This window comes from Pezoporus occidentalis, unplaced genomic scaffold (assembly GCF_034315485.1).
Source record: "Pezoporus occidentalis ecotype Australia unplaced genomic scaffold, CSIRO_AGI_Poc_V1 ctg2, whole genome shotgun sequence".
NCBI lineage: Eukaryota > Metazoa > Chordata > Aves > Psittaciformes > Psittacidae > Pezoporus > Pezoporus occidentalis.
In genome coordinates, this window is record NW_026913855.1 from 522,465 (window position 1) to 541,145 (window position 18,681).

Consider the following 18,681-nt stretch of genomic DNA (forward strand, 5'->3'; position numbering starts at 1 on the left):
TAAATGCAAAACCAAATATAAATGTCTTCCTCTGCCTAAACACAGACAATATATTTTATTACTTTTTATACTAGTAAAAAAGTCACTCCTCATGTTACCACACTCTGAATCAACAAAACGGCTATTTGTTGGGTTTGGGGGGGTGGTTGGTTTGTTTGGTTTATTTTTTTTAATAACTCTGAGGTAAAACGAAATGACCCGAACACTGCTGAAGAAACAACTTTCCCACAAATGCTGAAGCATGAAATTGAGCAAGGAGAAGCACTATTGGCAAATTACTGTAGAACAGAAGAGGATTCAGGAAAGCCTCCTTAGTCAGAAAGGGCACATTTGATTTCAACTGATGTGAACATGACGCATACCCAAGAGTTGATGAATGCTTCTTCAGCTCAGACCTCCTTTGGGTAAAAAGGCTCCAACTTGGCCACCTGGAGGGGTACCCACCCCTACCGAATTACTCTCAGAAATGTCATTACAAAAGAAGTGAGTGTTTTCAGGCATGTCGCTAGTTATTCAAATGGCTTTGGCCATCTGTAATTTTACTTTTCAAAAAAAATTAAACCACCAGTGTGTTATGAATCTCAGAGCAGCAGAAAAATCTGACAGGCACCTTGCTCATTATAACCAGAAAACCCAACTCCACTCAACAGTTCTGCTGAAGCTGGTGCCCCTACAGCACTCCTTAAGTCTGGAACAGTAGGAATCATGAAAAGCCACTTTACTGCAAATAAATCTTGTGGTAGAAATGTGTTCCTCCTCTGCCAGCTCAGTATTACCTTCCTCCAGGTTTTAACTTGGCTGCTCAAAAAAAGACTTGGCCTTAATGGAACCAATTTTCTTTTTGAAGTCATAACTTATCTCAGAATGAAACAATAACTTTCTGCTCACTGCACATACTACCTTTAACCCCCTCTGCAGCAATTAAAATACTTCATTCTGCAGGGAGGAACAGAGATTTCCTCACCTGTAAGGAAATTAATTTTGAACCCTTGGAGCTCCACATCACTTTCATGTGTCCAGTGGAAGTTATTGCAAACCATACAAACTATGTGCCTGTTCCTTCACCAAGGAAGTCACCCAGAACTTGGCCCTTTGCTTAGCTCTGGTGGTAAAACAGGGTTTATTTACATCAGCACAAGGGCCCAGGGAGGACAAAAGTCTTACGTACTACACCTCTTCATCCTGGAAAAGGGAAAAAGATGTTGGCAATGGAAAATCCTGTAGTATTTTGCAACTAGAAATGACAGCAAAAGCTGACAGTTACTTGTTGAGGGCTGCAAGTTTTTGGCAGATGCAGTGATGCAGTTTAAATCATCCAAATCCCATGACAGCGTTCACATGACATCATCTTCCCTCTTGCTCATGGGCCAGCCTTCCTACAATTTCCCTGTTGTTTCAAGTATCAACTTGTCTTTGTTTTGAAGAAGTGACTATAATTACATCATAATTCTAGCTGCTCATACATATGATGAGCACAGCTAAACTCTGGCAGCACATTTATCACCCAACAGATCTTCTGAAGAGAGCGCCCTTACAACATTGGTTTGGTCACATTTTCAGTTCCCTTTCATCTTCAGATAGCCAGAAGCATGTTTGTTTATGCACAAATGTGACCATCAGAACTGCTGTGTATGTTTTCAGATATACACACACTTTCACAATGTTTTCATCTCCTAGAAGTTAAATCCCCACCTGATAGTCACATAAGCAAGATTCCATTTGTAGAGGACAGTTACAAAATCTAGGCTCCTAGCTAGAAGTATATGGAGGCACATGCTTCATTTTAGTTCCTCCAGATCATGTTAAGACTCATCTCAAACACATCCAGCTTCCAGAGGTAATACACAACTTCAGCCAACTTGCAAGCAGTTTGTTTGTCATCTACCCCAATATGCTGTGAAAGTCTCTCCCTCAAATAAAATGGTATCCAGTCACTTTTTGTCAAAAAAGAAACTCATTTACAGTAATAAAAGATGTGATTACATTTGATGGTCCTTCTGTTGCAATAGAAGCTTCCAGCAGACATTTTCCACAGCAAGTTGATGCTCGAATATTTAGGAGTGGGCAGGGGCTAGTCATGAATCATGCCGAGAGCACACACATCCACACCCGCCCTTGCTGAGGTAGCTGTGTGAATAACACAGACAGTGCTGCACCACAAGGGTTGAACATCACTTGCCCTGTAAAACTCAGTTACTACTTTACACAATAACGTATAACGTCATACACAGCTTCTTCCTGCCCTTTTCAAGGGGAGAGCAATGGCCAATTCTTCTTTAAGTCTATTTTCTACACAATGCCTACAACTTAGAGATTTTTTTTACTTCTTAACAACAGCTCTCACAATACCATCTGGTGCCTAAAAGACACAGGCTGGCACGTAATTACCCCTATCCAGTCCTAAGGCAATTCAATTTCTTCAGCAAAGTCAGGAACTACAAGACACCAACTCCATTACTCCCAATTTCATACGCTGCTCTGCTTCCTTTCTGCTAAATTAAAGGAAGCATCGTTGAAACTCAGCCTCTTCGGGCCAATAGGGTAGCAATATTTGCACTCTTCCAAAGCCAATGGTCTCTCAGGGAGAGCTTCCTTAAAAGCCAAAAATGAAAAATCTCCTATAGAACTTCATAGCCGGTTCTGAACATCTCCACTACAGAAGTCACCAGTGGTAAATGCTCAGCCCTCAACACATGCCAGGTACTGCAGTGAGATGGTTTGATGGCTTAATTAAAATAAAAATTAATTACAAATTTGAAAATCATTTCTAGCTTTCCAGGAACACATCTGCAATAAAAGCAGCGCTACAGTCAATGTACAAATCAGCATAACAATGATCCAGAGACGGGTTAAAAAACGGTGGCAAGTTAGACAAGTCATTAGTTAACAAAGGCGTATCTATGCAGTGAGCACAGAGAACCGATTGTGGCAGAGACTTCCTGCCCCATCCCTGACAGCATAGAGATGGCTGCAGAGGCTGCACCAGCACCCCTGCATGAAAGGATGACACAGCATCATACCTTACACGGGGACATTTCACCCCCCAGTTACCCACCAGGGAGTTACAGCAGCAATGCAGAAGGACACTTCAGTAAGCGTAAGAGTAGATGCCCAGAAGCTATGCTTGAACCATGGTCACTACTACTTAAACGTAATTTGTACCAAGATCAGCAGTTGTTACCTTCTGGATTTTAGTCATTTTGACCATTTTCTCTTAAGTGGAGTTCATTAACTCTCTCATGGGAAGCTTGGATTGTGGTGTGTTAAGAAGCCAAGCAACTTGTACCCAGCTAGAAGCCAAAATCACGAGGTATTTCTAATTCAGGTGGAACTGTGTCCCACGTTCATCCTGGGATTACCAACACTGCTGAATCAAGATGTCCTTACTTATTTTAAGTAGAGCTAAATCTCCACGGAAATATTACACATCCTGATATTATGCAAGTCAAGGCATCAAATTTTAGAAACCCAAGCCTCAACACTTTCTGCCACTGCTTGTTTTGGGTTCATTATCTTTATCCATGATCACATAGCTTAGTTATAAAGCGCCAAAACCCTAGAACTCTCCTGTGCCTTTAAACCTACCCACCTGCACGCCTTTCCTCCCCCAAGGCCTTCCTGCTCTGCCCAGCCAGAAGCCGCTATCGCAACTGCTTGTTTGGAAACCGCCAATGTCCACTGATAAGAGAAACAAAGCTCGTGGGTCAGGAACAGTCTGCTCACCTGCATTACCTGTGGCTCAGGAGAGACCTTTGTAGCAGCCCTCTCAGCTGCTGGAGAGCCGCTTTGCAAAATGCATGCAGGGAGCCAAAATAAGTAAGACTTTCGATAAACCCAGGAGCATTCCATCTTTATTATCACTTTCCAAAGAAGCCTGGGAAGCACAACATGTCCACAGAAGCACTTGGCATTAAAGAAGAAAGACGGCACAAGTGTCAGTGCTTGATCAGTCAACACCAAGGCCAAAGAAATCTAGATATGAAGATAAGCCATAGTACTGCACCAGTGAAGTCAAAGAGAGATTAACTATTATTCACCTATTCATGCAAGCCCCCAAGTTCCTCACTTAATTAGGCTGAAACACAGCTAAGCTTGAAAGGCAGCTACTTCTTTAAACAAAGACTTTAAACCAAAAAAAAAAAAAAAGTAATTTATGGGATCAGCACTGTACACAGTACAAGAAACACAAAGACCCAGACTGCACAAGGTGCTCCACTGGAAAAGATTAATCCCAACACCTAAAGACTAGAAACACTGGTGTCCCCTCCAAAGCCACTCCCAAACATCATGGGGTCTCCAGGGCTCTTCCAGGGTACCCAGCAGACCCCAAGCTTTATTTTCCACACAACCAGACCTACTGACCCACTAGAAACACATTAGCTACTGCCTACATGGTTTCCATATTGCTCAAAGGATTAAAGATACTGGTTTAGAACAAAATTCAGTGGTTTATCACAACTGCAAACATACCAACAAATAGAGATGCTGCCTTGCAGGGAACAACTTATTAGAAGCGAAATTATTCATAAATTCATGAATATTTCAGACTGCGTCCAAACCTCTTGCCATTTATGAGGGCATACTTAAAGACCTTTCTTTGAGCAGAAAGCAGCGCCAACTGCAGCTATTTTTAGAGCTATCTAAAAAATGGCAGGGCATGACATACCTTACTTTTTACCACACAGTAAAGATGAAAAACTTGGAACAATCTCTCTCTTTTACCCATCTGAGAGCCTAAATGAGTAACTTTTTATTTATAGCCATTAATGGTTACCACTTCTGAATTTATTTTTTCTTCTCAACAAACCACCTTTCCAGCAGGGAATTTAGACTTTTAGCTATTTCAGATATTTGTTATTTTTGCTCAGTATGGCTTTTGAGCTGTCAACAAACTTTCCAGATCACTGAAAATAAACAAACAGCAAATAGCTTTACTGTTTCAGTCAAGCCCAACTACAAAAGTCAGAAAGAGGGAGAAGATATACAAACCAAATGTCTTGTTTTTTGTTTTGTTTTTAAATAATCATGAAGCAACTCATGGCCATATGTTTCCGCCTATGTAGGCATTTCCCTGGCTGTGCCAAATCATTTACTTAAATTTAAGTGGAAAAAAACATGTGCAATACACAAGAGCATTAGATAACATCAGCATTAGCACGGAACAACAGTTTTAATGTAAAAAGATGGCACAAATTTCATATTTAGATTTGTACCATCGAAGAGTACAAGGTACAGTTTTCCCCCTACCTGCCTCCTCTTCATTGGTACACAGAGAAACAACAGTGCACAGCACTGCAGTTGCAAGTACAATAAAATATCAGCAAGCTAAATAAATATACACACCCACAAAAGAAGCAGCAGCTTACACAACCATAGCTTTGAGCTTACTGACATAGTCTTTTCTTTCTAAAAGCACATACAAGGAGCACCTTAGCTTCCAGGTGGTCTCAGACCCTTCCACGAGCAAAGATGTAGAGTGGACTTCTTAATGATCCCAAGCTAAAAGCTACCTCTGCAGTCTTAGATGTAAAGCACTGACCATGCAACACAGATCTCTTGAAAGGTCTCCCTCTTCTAACAGTTACCAAGATCTGACAAAAATACAGCTGTCTGCTGAAGAGTGACTGGTAGCACCGCAACTGCTCTCATGGAAAGAGCCACTACAATACTTTGGTACAGCATCTGGAACAAAATTATTGGGAAAAGATGATCACATGACAACAGAAAGCAGGAATTTCAGTGCAATTAAAACTAAAAAGGGCAATTTTTACTGCAATAATATTGCCACAAGTGGAGCAGTACTAACAAATGCCACAAAGTCCTATTTTTAAGGCATACATAACTGCAGCTTTCTCAAGAATAACCCCAGGTTTTCCCAATAAGCCTGTATAAAACTATCCAGAAACACGTCATTGCTCAGTACCGCCAAAAAAGATATTCAGAAAGGCAACCCTAAAACCAAGACTTTCTAAAATGTTGGCATTTGTAATACCAGAGGCCAACCAGAAAAAAAAACACATTCAAAACCTACAGCGAGGAAAACTCCAGCTGGCCTCAGGACAGCACAGAAAGTTATTCTGCAACTGTGACAGGAATTGCAAAGTCAAAAAAAAAGGAGCTTAATTTATGCATTTTAAAGCAGTAGCTATCAGATATTGTTGCCCCATCCAAAAAGGGATGTTGAGATGGGACATTGAGATGTCTTTGACGTGGTTTTGAGAAGCCATCCTGCTACAGCATATGCTCCTGCTCGGTGCCTGATGCTCCTTTCCTCCGCTTCCCAGAGGGGTGCCTTGGGCAATCCCCACAGCAGCGTCATCCATGATCTGTTGCTGCAGGTGTCCACAACCTTTGCTGCCTTGAGCACTTCCTGCCCCTTCAATTTAACCCACTGATTAATATGCACTCACTCTTCTTTCCTAATGAGAGATGACCCCCCCTCTACATAGAGCACAAGGTGCATCCCTGTGCGCTGAGACAGCCACAGCACATGCTGCCTCCAATGACTTCCAGCAGAAAAAAAAAAGCAAAAAAATCCCAGAAAACCAGCAAAGCTTTTGTGGACTCTCTGACCGCATAAAGAAACTGTGCGCTTCTCAGATCAGGTATGTGCAAGCAATATAAAGGATTGCTTCTATAAGTAGCACCCAAGTTCAAGAAATCAAAATCAGGATTACAGCCTGTATTTGCCCAACTCCAGAAGCACCTGGAAGACAGTAAATGCTGAATCACTATCCAAAGGAAGAGGATCCCACAACTTGATGTGCTCCCTTTGCATTCAGTAAGTACTGTGAAGAACAAGCTCCACCAAAGGATCACTGGATGGGCACAAGAAAATACACAGATCTGGGTACCACTTCCTGCCCTCCACTAGCTACTGATGGCATCTCCACTTTAACTGCATGGTACAAAGGTTTCCTACTGACAAAGGTGTAACTATACAGTAAAAGTTTACTACAACTATTGCATTACATTGCAATTAAGTTTATTAATGGGCTTCTGTACAAAAAAGACAAAGTTTACTACTGCACCAGGGTTGTAGTCATTTACAGTACTGAATCGCCAAAGCAAATGATGGCAGAAATGGTGTGACAGAAACAGAAATCAGGAACAGAGACTCTCAAAACTAACGCAAAACAGAGGACCACCCTTTTGCTGCAAGTGTGTGCAACTTCGTCAAAATCCCATCTACCACCTGCTAAAGCTTCCCAGATTTGGCACACAAAATATTAGAAATACAATTGCAAGAAGGGGTGGGGGGGGAAACTGAGCTGCTGCTATGCAAATTATATTTTATAGCTCAGATTTGCTCCATTTGTTTATTCCTTGAAATAGCTTATCAAGTATCAGACAGCAGAATCCATCTCTGGGAGTCTGAACAACAAAGAGCTCACTTCATCAGCCACTCCTCCTGGTACACAATCTGAAAAGCAGCAGGAAATGCCATCCTTTAAAGCCCTGCTGTAAACGCTGCTCTCATTTTCTCTTAGGGAATATACGAACTGATTGTACACACCAAACAAACCTATCCATCGTACCCATCACCAGAAAGCTGTAATGAGGAGATAAACCCTAATCACAAAGCCACAGTCTGTATTTAATAAGAGAATGAGATCCAGGAAGACAACCAACTAAGCAAGATGTCTGAGCTGCAGAAGAGGCACCTAATTCCTTGTCCTGATGCGAACTCCAGCATCCTGCCAACTTGGTTCTTTTCTGAAGCAAACAAAAATATACCCAAGATACACAATTGTATCTGGTTTGTATCTATTTTTACCAACTAAAATGGTCAAATATAAGTGATCTCCACTCTCCTGTAAACCAGACGGGTACGTTAAACAAAGGGATTTGACTTTTCCTCAAGATAAACAACTTTGTAAGAAAAACAAACCTATTCCCTTAACAAAGACATTTTACTTCATCTGAGTAAACATTTTAACAGCACACTAAACAACAGCAACTAAAATGGGACCAAATAATCAATTTCCGATGATGCTATAAACATCAATACTTTTTCAAAACAAGGAATAAACTTCTCTTATCTCCCGGCCCCAAAACTAGGACCAGTTTGGCTGAAAGCAGAGGGGAGGCGTGAGAATCTTCCCAGAGAAATCCTGTATTTCTGTTAGCAAGGTTGGGAAAAGGAGAATAGACATATACAATGCACAACATCAAAACCATACAAGGCTTGCAGCAACACCACTTTCACAGTCTACCATGGTTGAAGGTTTGCAAGGAAAAGAAGAGGGCCTAGGGGATTGGGGTACTAACTTTGATGACAACTTTCAGAAATACTCTGCTTTGTAATTGCATCTGGAGTTAATGACAGCTAGCACTCATCAAACATTTGAGCCCCAGGTTCCTACCTGAGGTTACACTACAAGCACCAAAATCAATCCTGACTTCAAGACCATGATGGCAGGGTTGGCCAGATGAGTGCTGTTCTACTGACATTATCATGTACAGAAGTTAAGAACCTAAAAAGCAAACCAAAAAATCCTCAGTACTTTTAACGACTACCGCAGTATTGAGGCAGACATGCCATGATAAAAAGCCCTCAGGAAAACTTGCTCAGAGTGGGAACATAGTTTTGCCTCAGGGGAAAAAGCAACAACCATTTTCCTCTGCTAAGTTATCCTTACAGCATCTCCCTTAAGGGCATTCTCCAAAACAAAACAGACTTGTATTAACACACTCTTGTATTACTGATCTACAATAAAGGATTATTTCCCAAGAATATATAAGAAAAGGCAACACCAACACATCAAAGTGTACTTAAGCCTTTTACTTCCCGAGTCCTCCAACTCAGCCAGTCACCCTGTGCATGCCATCAGCCAGGATCACATGTGAAGGCACAGCTCAGCTCCTGAAGCCTGCGGCTGAGCTCCCCTCTCTTCCTTCCTCTCTCCCTCATTCAGAACAAAACAAAACCAAACCCCAAATAATTTCACAGAAAGATTTAACTTGTCTAAGAGACGGGTTAAAGAGAACATTGACTTCTTCAATATTCCCCTTTGCTTAACATTCTTTCAAAAAATCTCTAGTGAGGCCCACCACAAGATGAAGATAACATACTTTCAAAGAAAAGAAAGTCTGATACCATAAACCCAGCAAAATGACCCACTGAAGCAATTAAAGTATTTGCTAAAATGTATTAACATACAAATACAAACATACAGGAAGCCTATTCGATTCTGAAGTCTGGCAGGCCACTGGATGATACAGGAGATTGATAATGTCTATCCTCCAGGACATTTTCCTTCAGCATGCCATCTATCCTAGAAGGTGTAAAAGGTATTATACTGACTCCCACATTTAGGCTCTGCTCCAACAAGCTTATATTTATGCACTGGAGGCAGGGCCATTGAGACAAAACAGCTTAAGATGTACTTAATCTGAATTTTCAGTGCAAGTTCAGAAACCCATACAAGTGACCAGTACCTTTCACTTTTGGAGACTTCCTTCCACACACAAGGGGAAACTGCACAGTTTTCCTCAAAACCAAAAATGGCTCCTTCCCCCCCCCTCCCAGTTACTGACTGTGGGGGCTCATTCTTCATGAAAAATAACTAAGCACAGTTGCTAACTTTTAAATTACAATTTTAAAAATTGCAATGAAAAATTACAATATCTCATACAGAAACTGTATTAAAACCATCTATGGAAGGGTTTACACAAAATGGAAATGTTAACTTCGGTCAGTAACCAGACACACCCCAGTTTCTGCCATGCTTCAAATCTGAACCAAAATGGGGTCTATTCCTAGTAGGCTATTCAGGAAGGAAAAACATGTATTATCAAGTTTTATCAACATCACTCACATTTGAGATTTCAACAAAGAAAAATAGTAGAAATAGAAAAGAACCCTATAAACTTTCTACCAAATAAGAAGACTTTTCTAGGTTAGATTGAAAAACAGTCACTTAGCCACAAAGGAAATAAGCACCTAAATAGAGAGCAAGTTATTTACATTTATCAGTAAAACAAGCACAGGCGTGACAAGTTTACAGCTGAAACAACTTGGCAGCCTTCTCCACTCCGTTACCCCTTTATAGTGGGGAAGTTACTTCCTCAGTCATGATGTCCACAGAATGACACCCTGCAGAGAAGCCACCAGACACCCTCTAACACAGCTTTGCAGTGCCTGTGCAGCTGAAGACAACAAGAACAAGCATAAACATTATTTGGACTTACCCAAGATAACTCTTGATCACTAGTTTTGCAGAAATGAGTCTAAGGTAGGCAGTACATTCTCCCCCAACATGTTCCTACTTCTTACAGGTACATTTGGAAACACTAACAGTACTCATTCCTTCAGTCCTAACAAACCTTTCACAGTATATGTTCCAATATAACACTTATTTTCCATGTAACAAAGTAGTAATTTCTTCATCAGCATGGATATAGCTTACTTCACAAGACAGGTGTGGAGGACAGTTAGCATCATTTCCCATTCTACATCCAAACTTTGAAAAGTCCTGTCTTTCAGGACAAAACCAGTAACCTGCCCTGAACTGTTGCCCCAACACCAAACTATCCTCCTTCACATCTCACTAATGGTTTAAAGTGTCACATAATGACAAATTACATGACAGGAAGATCAAGAGAAATGAGAACACCTAAGCCATGACTCTCATACAAGCCTGAAGTCATAATCAATCTATCAAGTTTTGAGGTCAATTCCCAAAACATGTAAAGTAGCCACAATTAGTGACTTAAGGATGATAACTCTTCCTTCCTCCCCCTCCCCAAGCAAAAGTCTTAATTCACAGTGACTTTTTCCCTCCTGCCCTTCTCCCAGGGCTCCACCCTAAACTTGTGCTCCTGGCTCTGACCATAGCCAGGGACTGTGATTCACTAATGAAAAATACCAGCCCTGCAGCCAAAAAGGATGAACAGATCAAACTACCCAGAGGACAACACTTCCCTCCAGACCTGCACCAGGCACACAGTCACCATGCCAGGTGTGCAAGGGATGGAGCTGCTGCTCCTGTCCCTTACAGGAGACTGCAGCACCTTCCACTGGGGCCACATCCACCCAAGAGACATGAAAAGACATTTCTCTCACTAGAAATCTTTTTCTATTTTTTTTTAAGTTTAATCAATATACACTCCCCATATTAAAAAAAAAATACACCCCCCCCCAAAAAAAAAAAAAAAAAAAAAAAAAAAAGAGGCATGTTATTCACTTGCTAGGGGTTAGGTCTGGATTTGCTCTGTGCAAACACATTGACACTGCATAAATACACATATACAAACAGCCAGGGACCTACCAATTTTCTTTTGGCTATTTTCTAAAGTCTAATATGACTATTCTGGTTTTCCCAAGCTGAAACCTAAGATTCAGTTAAAAACATCACAGCAGAAGCCAAACATGGTACAACCAAGACAATCGACAGCATAACTTCTGATAAGCGGCCCCAAAATTTTCTTTCCACAGTTTGAGGCACATGGGACAACAAGAGCACTGAAAGGTTCCAAGGTTTCTCAGGCTACTCATGGGACCAGCACACTAAATTCACCATGTGAAACAGAAAAGTCCAGCTCCCCTCTCTCCTGCAAAGTAGTCATCTCCTGCCTCCACAGAATCATGGAAAAAACTGTGAAGCATTTATGACATAAGCACATCCAGGCTGGCTTCAAAAATAAGTTGGGACTGGCCATGCTTTCAAACAAGGTTCCCTTTTACCAGACAGCACGCTGTACGATAGCTCCAAAACAGAAAAAGAGCCAAAGCGGTTCACAGCCTTCAGCATCACCCACACAGAGGGCTCACCAAATGAAAATACATATAAAGATGAAAATCTGGTTGGAGCAAAATAGCTTACTCAAAGTGCTGACACAAACATATAATTAGGGAGGAGACCAACAAAAAAGGAACATTTCAGTGAGGTGTCACCAGAAGGTAAAAAAAAGCTGAGGCTCAGAAGCAGCCAAGATTTCTGTAACGGTAAGGATTTCACAGCTCTCCTTTGGTTGGAGTCTGACTGAGAATACTTAAAAAGCCACAAGCAGACCCTGTACAATGTAGAGCCTCTACAGCCAATTTCAATAGTTACGTGTTTTTCAGCTTTAAGAGAATTCTTGTGTCATTTTACAATATTGATGGTGCCAGCAGGGCTGCTAGGCTCCAGCCCAGTGACGATGACTCTGCTTCAGTCACACAAATGTACCTTATAAAAGGCACATGTGAAGTATGTGTAATAGGCAGTTACGATGACATGCTACTGATGAACTGAATGTGATTTCCCGACTTACAGAAATAAACCTGCAAAAACATCTTTCCAACTCGGTAAGGTAGACATGGAACCCCCCGAAACATTCCCTAGTCAAAACATAATGCTGTCTAATGAACCTAAAAATAACAGCTGACAAAACCATCAGCTTTTTAAGAAAACTAAACTTCAGAAAACACAGCCAACATCAACGCAGCCAGAAGAGGCACTGCTCCTGCTTGGCACAGCTTTGGCATTCAGAAGCCCTCCAGAAACTTTATGCCATCACCAGTGGGATGATAGTTTTACCCCACCAGTCTCATGCAACTTGGCCAAGCCAAACAGCTGACACCAACATAGCAAGCTGGAACATCAGACCCATACTTGTGCCTATCAGTAAGACATTTCTACACCAAACCTGGGAGACTTCCAAGAGCGTGTGTATCGATGCAGAAATTTATTAGCACTACCAGATTTTCACTTTCAGAGCAGAAATTTGGCAGTGCCAAGGTCACTTGGTTGCAGGAGATGGTGAACCGTCACCTGCATGGCAGGAGCATTGCCAGGGGTCCTGCAGCAATCTTCCAAATGCCACAGCACAGCAGCACCACAGAATAGTCTGCTGCAAGCTGCATATCCAAAATAAGAGCTTCCAGGTTCAGCAGATACCTCCTCAGACAGGTCCCTGAAGCAAAGTTCAAAGCCTCAGAATTAATTTTTGTCCCATCTCCTTCCCACAGAGGGAGGTTCAACACTTGCTCCTTCAGGACTCATGCTGGGAGCTCTGCACTCAAAACAGGGTACCCAAGCAAATATGGGCAACAGTGGAAAGCAGAAATGAAGGAAACCGTTTTGAACTTGGAGGTACAAGCAGTACTGCTAAAAATGAAAGTATGCTGGACAGAGTATCTGCTGTGTCTCCAAGGAGGCTACCCACAGCTCCAATAAACCTCTATGATAATGCTGATTTTATAACCCTCTCCTTCAACATCATCTACCCAGACATTCTATATGGAAGGCAGGAGACAGAACTGTCCTCAGCCTTCTCTTCCAGTTATGGAAATTACGAGGGGAAAGGGAAATCCTTTGTCTTTAGAGCTTGGCAGCAGCTAACCACCATCAACCCCAACAGCCACTGCTATGCTCGCTGTGCTGCAAACTCCTCAGGAGCTGAGCACTGCTCCGAGAGCACTGGTCGGACAAGATGACCTTCAGAAGTCCCTCCCAACCCCAACCACTCTCTTATGGCAGCTGGGCCAGCAACTGCCACACTTCTCCTGTGACAAGGACAGTGACCACGGTTCAGTGCAACACACTGTATATCTTGGGCAAAGTGACTCCCTGCACAACAGGAGGAAGATGAACTTCTACATCCACTTCCCCAGCTGGCCCAGTAAGCACTGCTTGGGAACTTCAGATGCTGAAGAGGCAGTCTGAGCTTCCCTCTCCTGCCTTCTTTGTGTAAAATTTCCCTGTGTTCCTTCTCATCTTGAAATGACTCTCCTTCTTCCCTTATGGCATACATCCCCTTTTAGCAGGGATGCATTCTCACTGGAAAAAAGCCTGACCTCAGCTACCACAAGAGGCTGCTCCCTTGCAAGCACCCTAGCTGCTGGTAAAACATATGGGAACGATTTTTTTCAGACTGTTTCGAGCAACACAGCCAAACAGCTCTATTGCACACACCCATACTCTTAATTCTGAGTATAGATCTCAGGGATTTCTACAGGTTTAAACACCTTATATCTGAAAGCATGACTATGTAAATATACTGAAGAAGTTACAATTCTACCACTGACTTTCCTTCCTTCAGACACCAAAAGGTAACACAAATCAATCAACAGCCTGAATTAGTTTTTAAACCCTTGGAAAACACTTCTCCTCTGTATTTAGAATGCAGTTGTACAATTACTTTAATAACTTCCAGTAATAAAAGCATTCTGGGGAGCAAGTTCCAGGGTTGACTCTTCCAGCCTAATCTTTACTCAGATCCTTTCTTTCTTTTTGGCTGATTTAGAAAACTGGGACATAGATGGAAATTAAGGCTTCTCTGGAGACAGGCACTTGTAATCCTATAAGAATAAAAGCTAAGAATATGAAAAATAGTAAGAAAGGGAAACTGGGCGGCAAGATGGAGAAATCATAATGCTGTTAAGTGACAGACAACAGCAGCATCAGCTGACCAGTGGGATCCTGGTGTTATCCCATACCTCACCTAATGCAGCAAGTCCTAAGAGGAGCACCTCTGTGGCAGCACTCTGGCAGTGTCCAAGCCAGCTGCCTCATTTTATTCCAGTGGGTATCACCCTACAGTGAGAACAGGCCACAATCAACATCTAGTTATGGAAAAGTTTGGGAGAAATAGTAATACAGGAGTTTTCTTTCTAATACCTTTCAGTTGTACACTACTGAAACAGCCAGATTGAAGACACTCCTGCCTTCAGTGCAGCAAGCTCTTGGTAATGCTGAGGAGCAACCTATACCTTTCTCACTCACCAGCCTTCCTCCCAAAACATGATAGAATGGTTTGTGTTGGAAGATACCCTAACCATCTTCTAATTTCAACTCCCTTGCCATGGGCAGTGACACTTCCCACCAGACCAGGCTGCGCGAAGCCCATCTTGGCCTTCAACACTGCAAGGGATGGAACGTCCACTGCTCCCCTGGGCAGCCTGTTCCAGTGTCTCAATACCCTCACAGTAAAGAATTTCTTCCTTACATCTCATTTCTATCAGCAGACTCATATCACTGACAAATGAAAGCAGAGCAAAGCAGGCTTTTTACCTGTGCCTTGCATCCAACTTCCTCTTTCCTCCACACACTACAACTTACTTTAACAAGAACAGTAATTCTCTCAGATAAGTCAGCAAATATTTTTGTAAAGAGCAGCTGCAGGATGCCTGCCTCACACAAATTAAATTACCCAGCTAGTGGCTCAATCCTGTGCCTTCAACAGACATTTTTTTGTGGTAGCTGGGCCAGGCCAAGTGCATTTCTGCAATTGTGCCTCATGCTCCCTATATGCCATTTATGTATGCTTCAGTGTGAGGAAGGGAAAATGTTTATACTTACGGGTGGGACTTTGGATGCAGATTAAAGTCAAGGTGCTATATTTACTGATCTTTTAAAGTTATATCAACATGTTGAAAGGGAGTAAGAGTTCTTAAGAAAGATCAAAGTCTGCATCCAGCAACCACAAATTAACATAAATACATGCAGAAATACTAACAGAGACTGGCAAAATTTACTTGCCTTTTCCCTGGAGCAAGTAATTTTGGCTAATAGGGGAGTCAAAACCATTAAAACTCTTCTTCACCTTTATGTCGGGCACGCTACACTACTTTGTGTCAGAGTGAATGACTCTTCAGATTAATTTTGCAAAGCTAGGCTAATACTACCATATTGCTCATGGCTTGCATGCTTTTGAAAGGCAAGGGCTACATTCTCTCCGGGGCGGAAGGGGGAAGGATAAAAAAAACAAAGCAATATTACTACTTAAGTCAGACTTTTTCAAAGCTAATCCTGCATTTCTTCCTTCTTATTGCACTTGACAGAACTTTTGTTGCCTGACAAATGAAAAGCTAACAAGCAGTAAGGTGTATGACCTTCTTTTATTTCACTAATTACTATTCCAACAAACAGATCACCTATTTTTCTTGTGGGACCATCAACAGCAGCACCGAGAACACAAGGGAAGTTATTTCATGAGGGCAAAGGACGGGTTCGCAGCTTAATCACAGCCTTGTAAAGCAGATGCCTGACCTGCATTTACAACCCTGGCAGTGCAACCGCTTCTGTGAGAGCTGCGATTAAAGCAGTCGCGCAGTCAGTCACCAAGAAGTCGCAACCCAGATACAATACAAGCTTTGCCAGCAGCCTGCGAGTACAACACACACAGAGAAGCCGCTGCGTTAACACCAGACACCTTATGTCTGTAACGCTGGGTCCACACCAGGTGGGCTGAACCATTTGGTAAAATATCACTGTATAAAATTCAGCTAACTTAGACCAGAATAGGAGCCAAGTTTTGACTTTCAGTGTATACCCTAACTAGCAAAGAGTCTTTGATTCGGTTTGCACACCCAACATGAGGAGATTGTCAAGATCCGTGAGATAATGGTAAAGTTCAAACTGCTTTCAAGACTTAAACTTTACTGCTTTGCATTTTGTATCGGAAAACTTGGTCTATACTTTAACAACATATATTTAAGAAACAGACCTTAAAAAAGTAGCTCTACTCCCACCATTTGGAGCCTCCCTTGCCCCGTGAGGCAGGAAAAGTAACCTCGCCAGGTTTCATGCAGGAAAAACCTCGAGGAGTGAACCCCCCCCCTCCCCCCGGGTTCAGGGGTGAGTACGCCGCGGCAGCAGGGGCGGCACGGGCAGAGGAGCATGGACCCGCGGCAGCGCCGGAGCCCACGGGCAGCCCGCTCCCCAAGGGGACCAACAGCAGCAGAGGGTGCCGCCGGGGGGGCGCGGAGCAGCGCTCTAATAAGCCCCAATTAGCGCCGAGCGCCTTCCCGACAGAAAGTCGGCGGCCTCGAGTTCCACCCCCGGTAACGGCCCGAAAGGCTGGTACTTCGGCGGCGGGAGCCCTCCCTCTCTCTCTCGCTCGCTCACGAAGTGCCGATGCCCGAGGGTCTGCTCTTGCAAACCCCTTGCAGGTCGAGGCGCTCAAGCGGGGGAGCACACGGCACTCTTCGGGAGACCCTTGCCGCTCTGCTGCTGGCTCCTGCCCCACAAAGCGACTCCACAAAGCTGAAGGAGAAGGAAGGACGAGAGGAAAGGAAGACCCCACGGGCCCGCGCTCACCTCCGCCAAGAAGTTGTCCATGGTGGCCCCTCGGCCCGCCCGAGGGTGCGCAGCGCCAGGCCCCAGCCGTGCACCATGTGCCGCTGCCTCCCGGCCCGGCTCGGCTCGGCCCCACCGAGCCGCCTCAGCCACCGCGCCGCTCCATCGCGCCCCAGCGCCGGCACCGGCCCGCAGCCTTTGTCCGCACACTCCCTCAGAGCCGGTCCCGGCAGCGCATAACCACCGCTGGGAGCCGGAGGAGGGGGCAAGAAGAAGAAGAAGGAGGAGGAGGAGAAAGAAGAAGGCTCCCGCCGCTGCACGCTCCTGCCCGGGGCCGCCCCGTCCCGTCCTGGCGGGGCAGGGGCAGAGGCGGAGCCGGGGCCGAGCCGCTCCCTGCGCCGAGCTCAGCCGCGCCCCCGCCCCGCCCCGGCCGGGCAGCGGGAAGCGTCCCCGGGTCCCTCGCCCCCCTTACGCGCCCCGTCCCGTGCCGCCGCTGCCCTTCGGTGCGGCGCCCGCGGGGTCCCTGAGGCTCGTTTCTGTCCGGCCGCTGCTCGGGGCACGGGGGCACGCGTCCCAGCGCGGGTGGAACGATCACGGGGTGTCACGGGAGCGGGGCGCACGGGCGGCCGCCGGTGTGAGGGTGTGCTGCGCTCCCGTGTTTTGCAACACAAAGCCATGCAAAGCACCGCCACCCGGCGAAAGTTCCTGGAGAAGTTAAGCGTCGTTAAAGAGCATATACCTACCTGCAGGCTCCCGTGGCATACAGCAAGCTCTTGCTTAAGTTTGTGGCAAATTTGTGTACGGGCTCTTGTCCTGCGTTCCTTCACTAAATACATACTGCAACAGCCATTGTTCCACAACGAGGGAAGGGCACGGATTAAAATAGCCTTCGGGCTTCATTCAGTCTCTTATTCTATAGGTTTTCCAGTCCTTCACATTTCTGTGGAGCAGGTATAAATCGTTCATTTTTTGGAAACACTTCTTGTTCATCATTCTGCCCTCACCCTATATTAAGTAGCAGCACAAAGAACACAGCAAAGGAGAATCAAATTTTGTAGCTACAGGCCTATTTCATTCACATTACAGAAAGAAATGCACAAAAAATTAGCCAGAAAGAAAGTGAATGCAGAATTCAGTCTTTTGGTCACAGGCAGGATCCTAACATTGCTTTGGGAGCTTGAGCATGTAAGTGGTGATAAGGGAAAGCAGCCCTTCACATCAGAAATAATCACAAGGGTGCGACTCTCATTTCTTTAAAGTGTCACAAGAGCAATGTGTATAGCATGACAAGCACTGCTAGAAAAGCTAGTTTAAGAATACATACACTACACAAGGAAAAACATTCTTCTTTCACCTTGGTGTCCAAAAAAACCCCAAACAACTGAACAAGAGTAGAGCAGGTAGAAGAGTTTTGGTTTTGGGACAGGCGATGTCCACAACAGCTCCTTGCAGCAAAAGCAGGAATATTTCCCACCTTGCTGTAGCTCAGCAGAGCCCTTGGGCAGCATACCTGATTGCAGTTTGCCAGGCCCATCCAGGAGACATCCTGCAGCCTCATGGGGACTGCTGGATGGGGGGAATCGCTTCTCTTCCCAGCCCCCCCCCCCCCCCAGTCTTTACACCCAGGTGTACAGGTTGAGCCTTCCTATGATTGCTTTGAAACTCAGCTTTTACA

The 18,681-nt window shown here is 44.1% G+C and overlaps 1 protein-coding gene across 1 annotated transcript in view; it reads right to left on the reverse strand.

The window, feature by feature from the left end:
• The window catches only part of MYO10 (myosin X), a 160,127-nt gene extending 142,863 nt beyond the window's left edge, over positions 1-17,264 (reverse strand). Inside the window, exon 1 of the mRNA XM_062617671.1 lies at positions 17,028-17,264. Coding sequence (XP_062473655.1) covers positions 17,028-17,048 — 21 coding nt within the window. The 5' untranslated portion in view covers positions 17,049-17,264. The remainder of the gene's footprint in view (positions 1-17,027) is intronic.
• Positions 17,265-18,681: the final 1,417 nt, after the last annotated feature.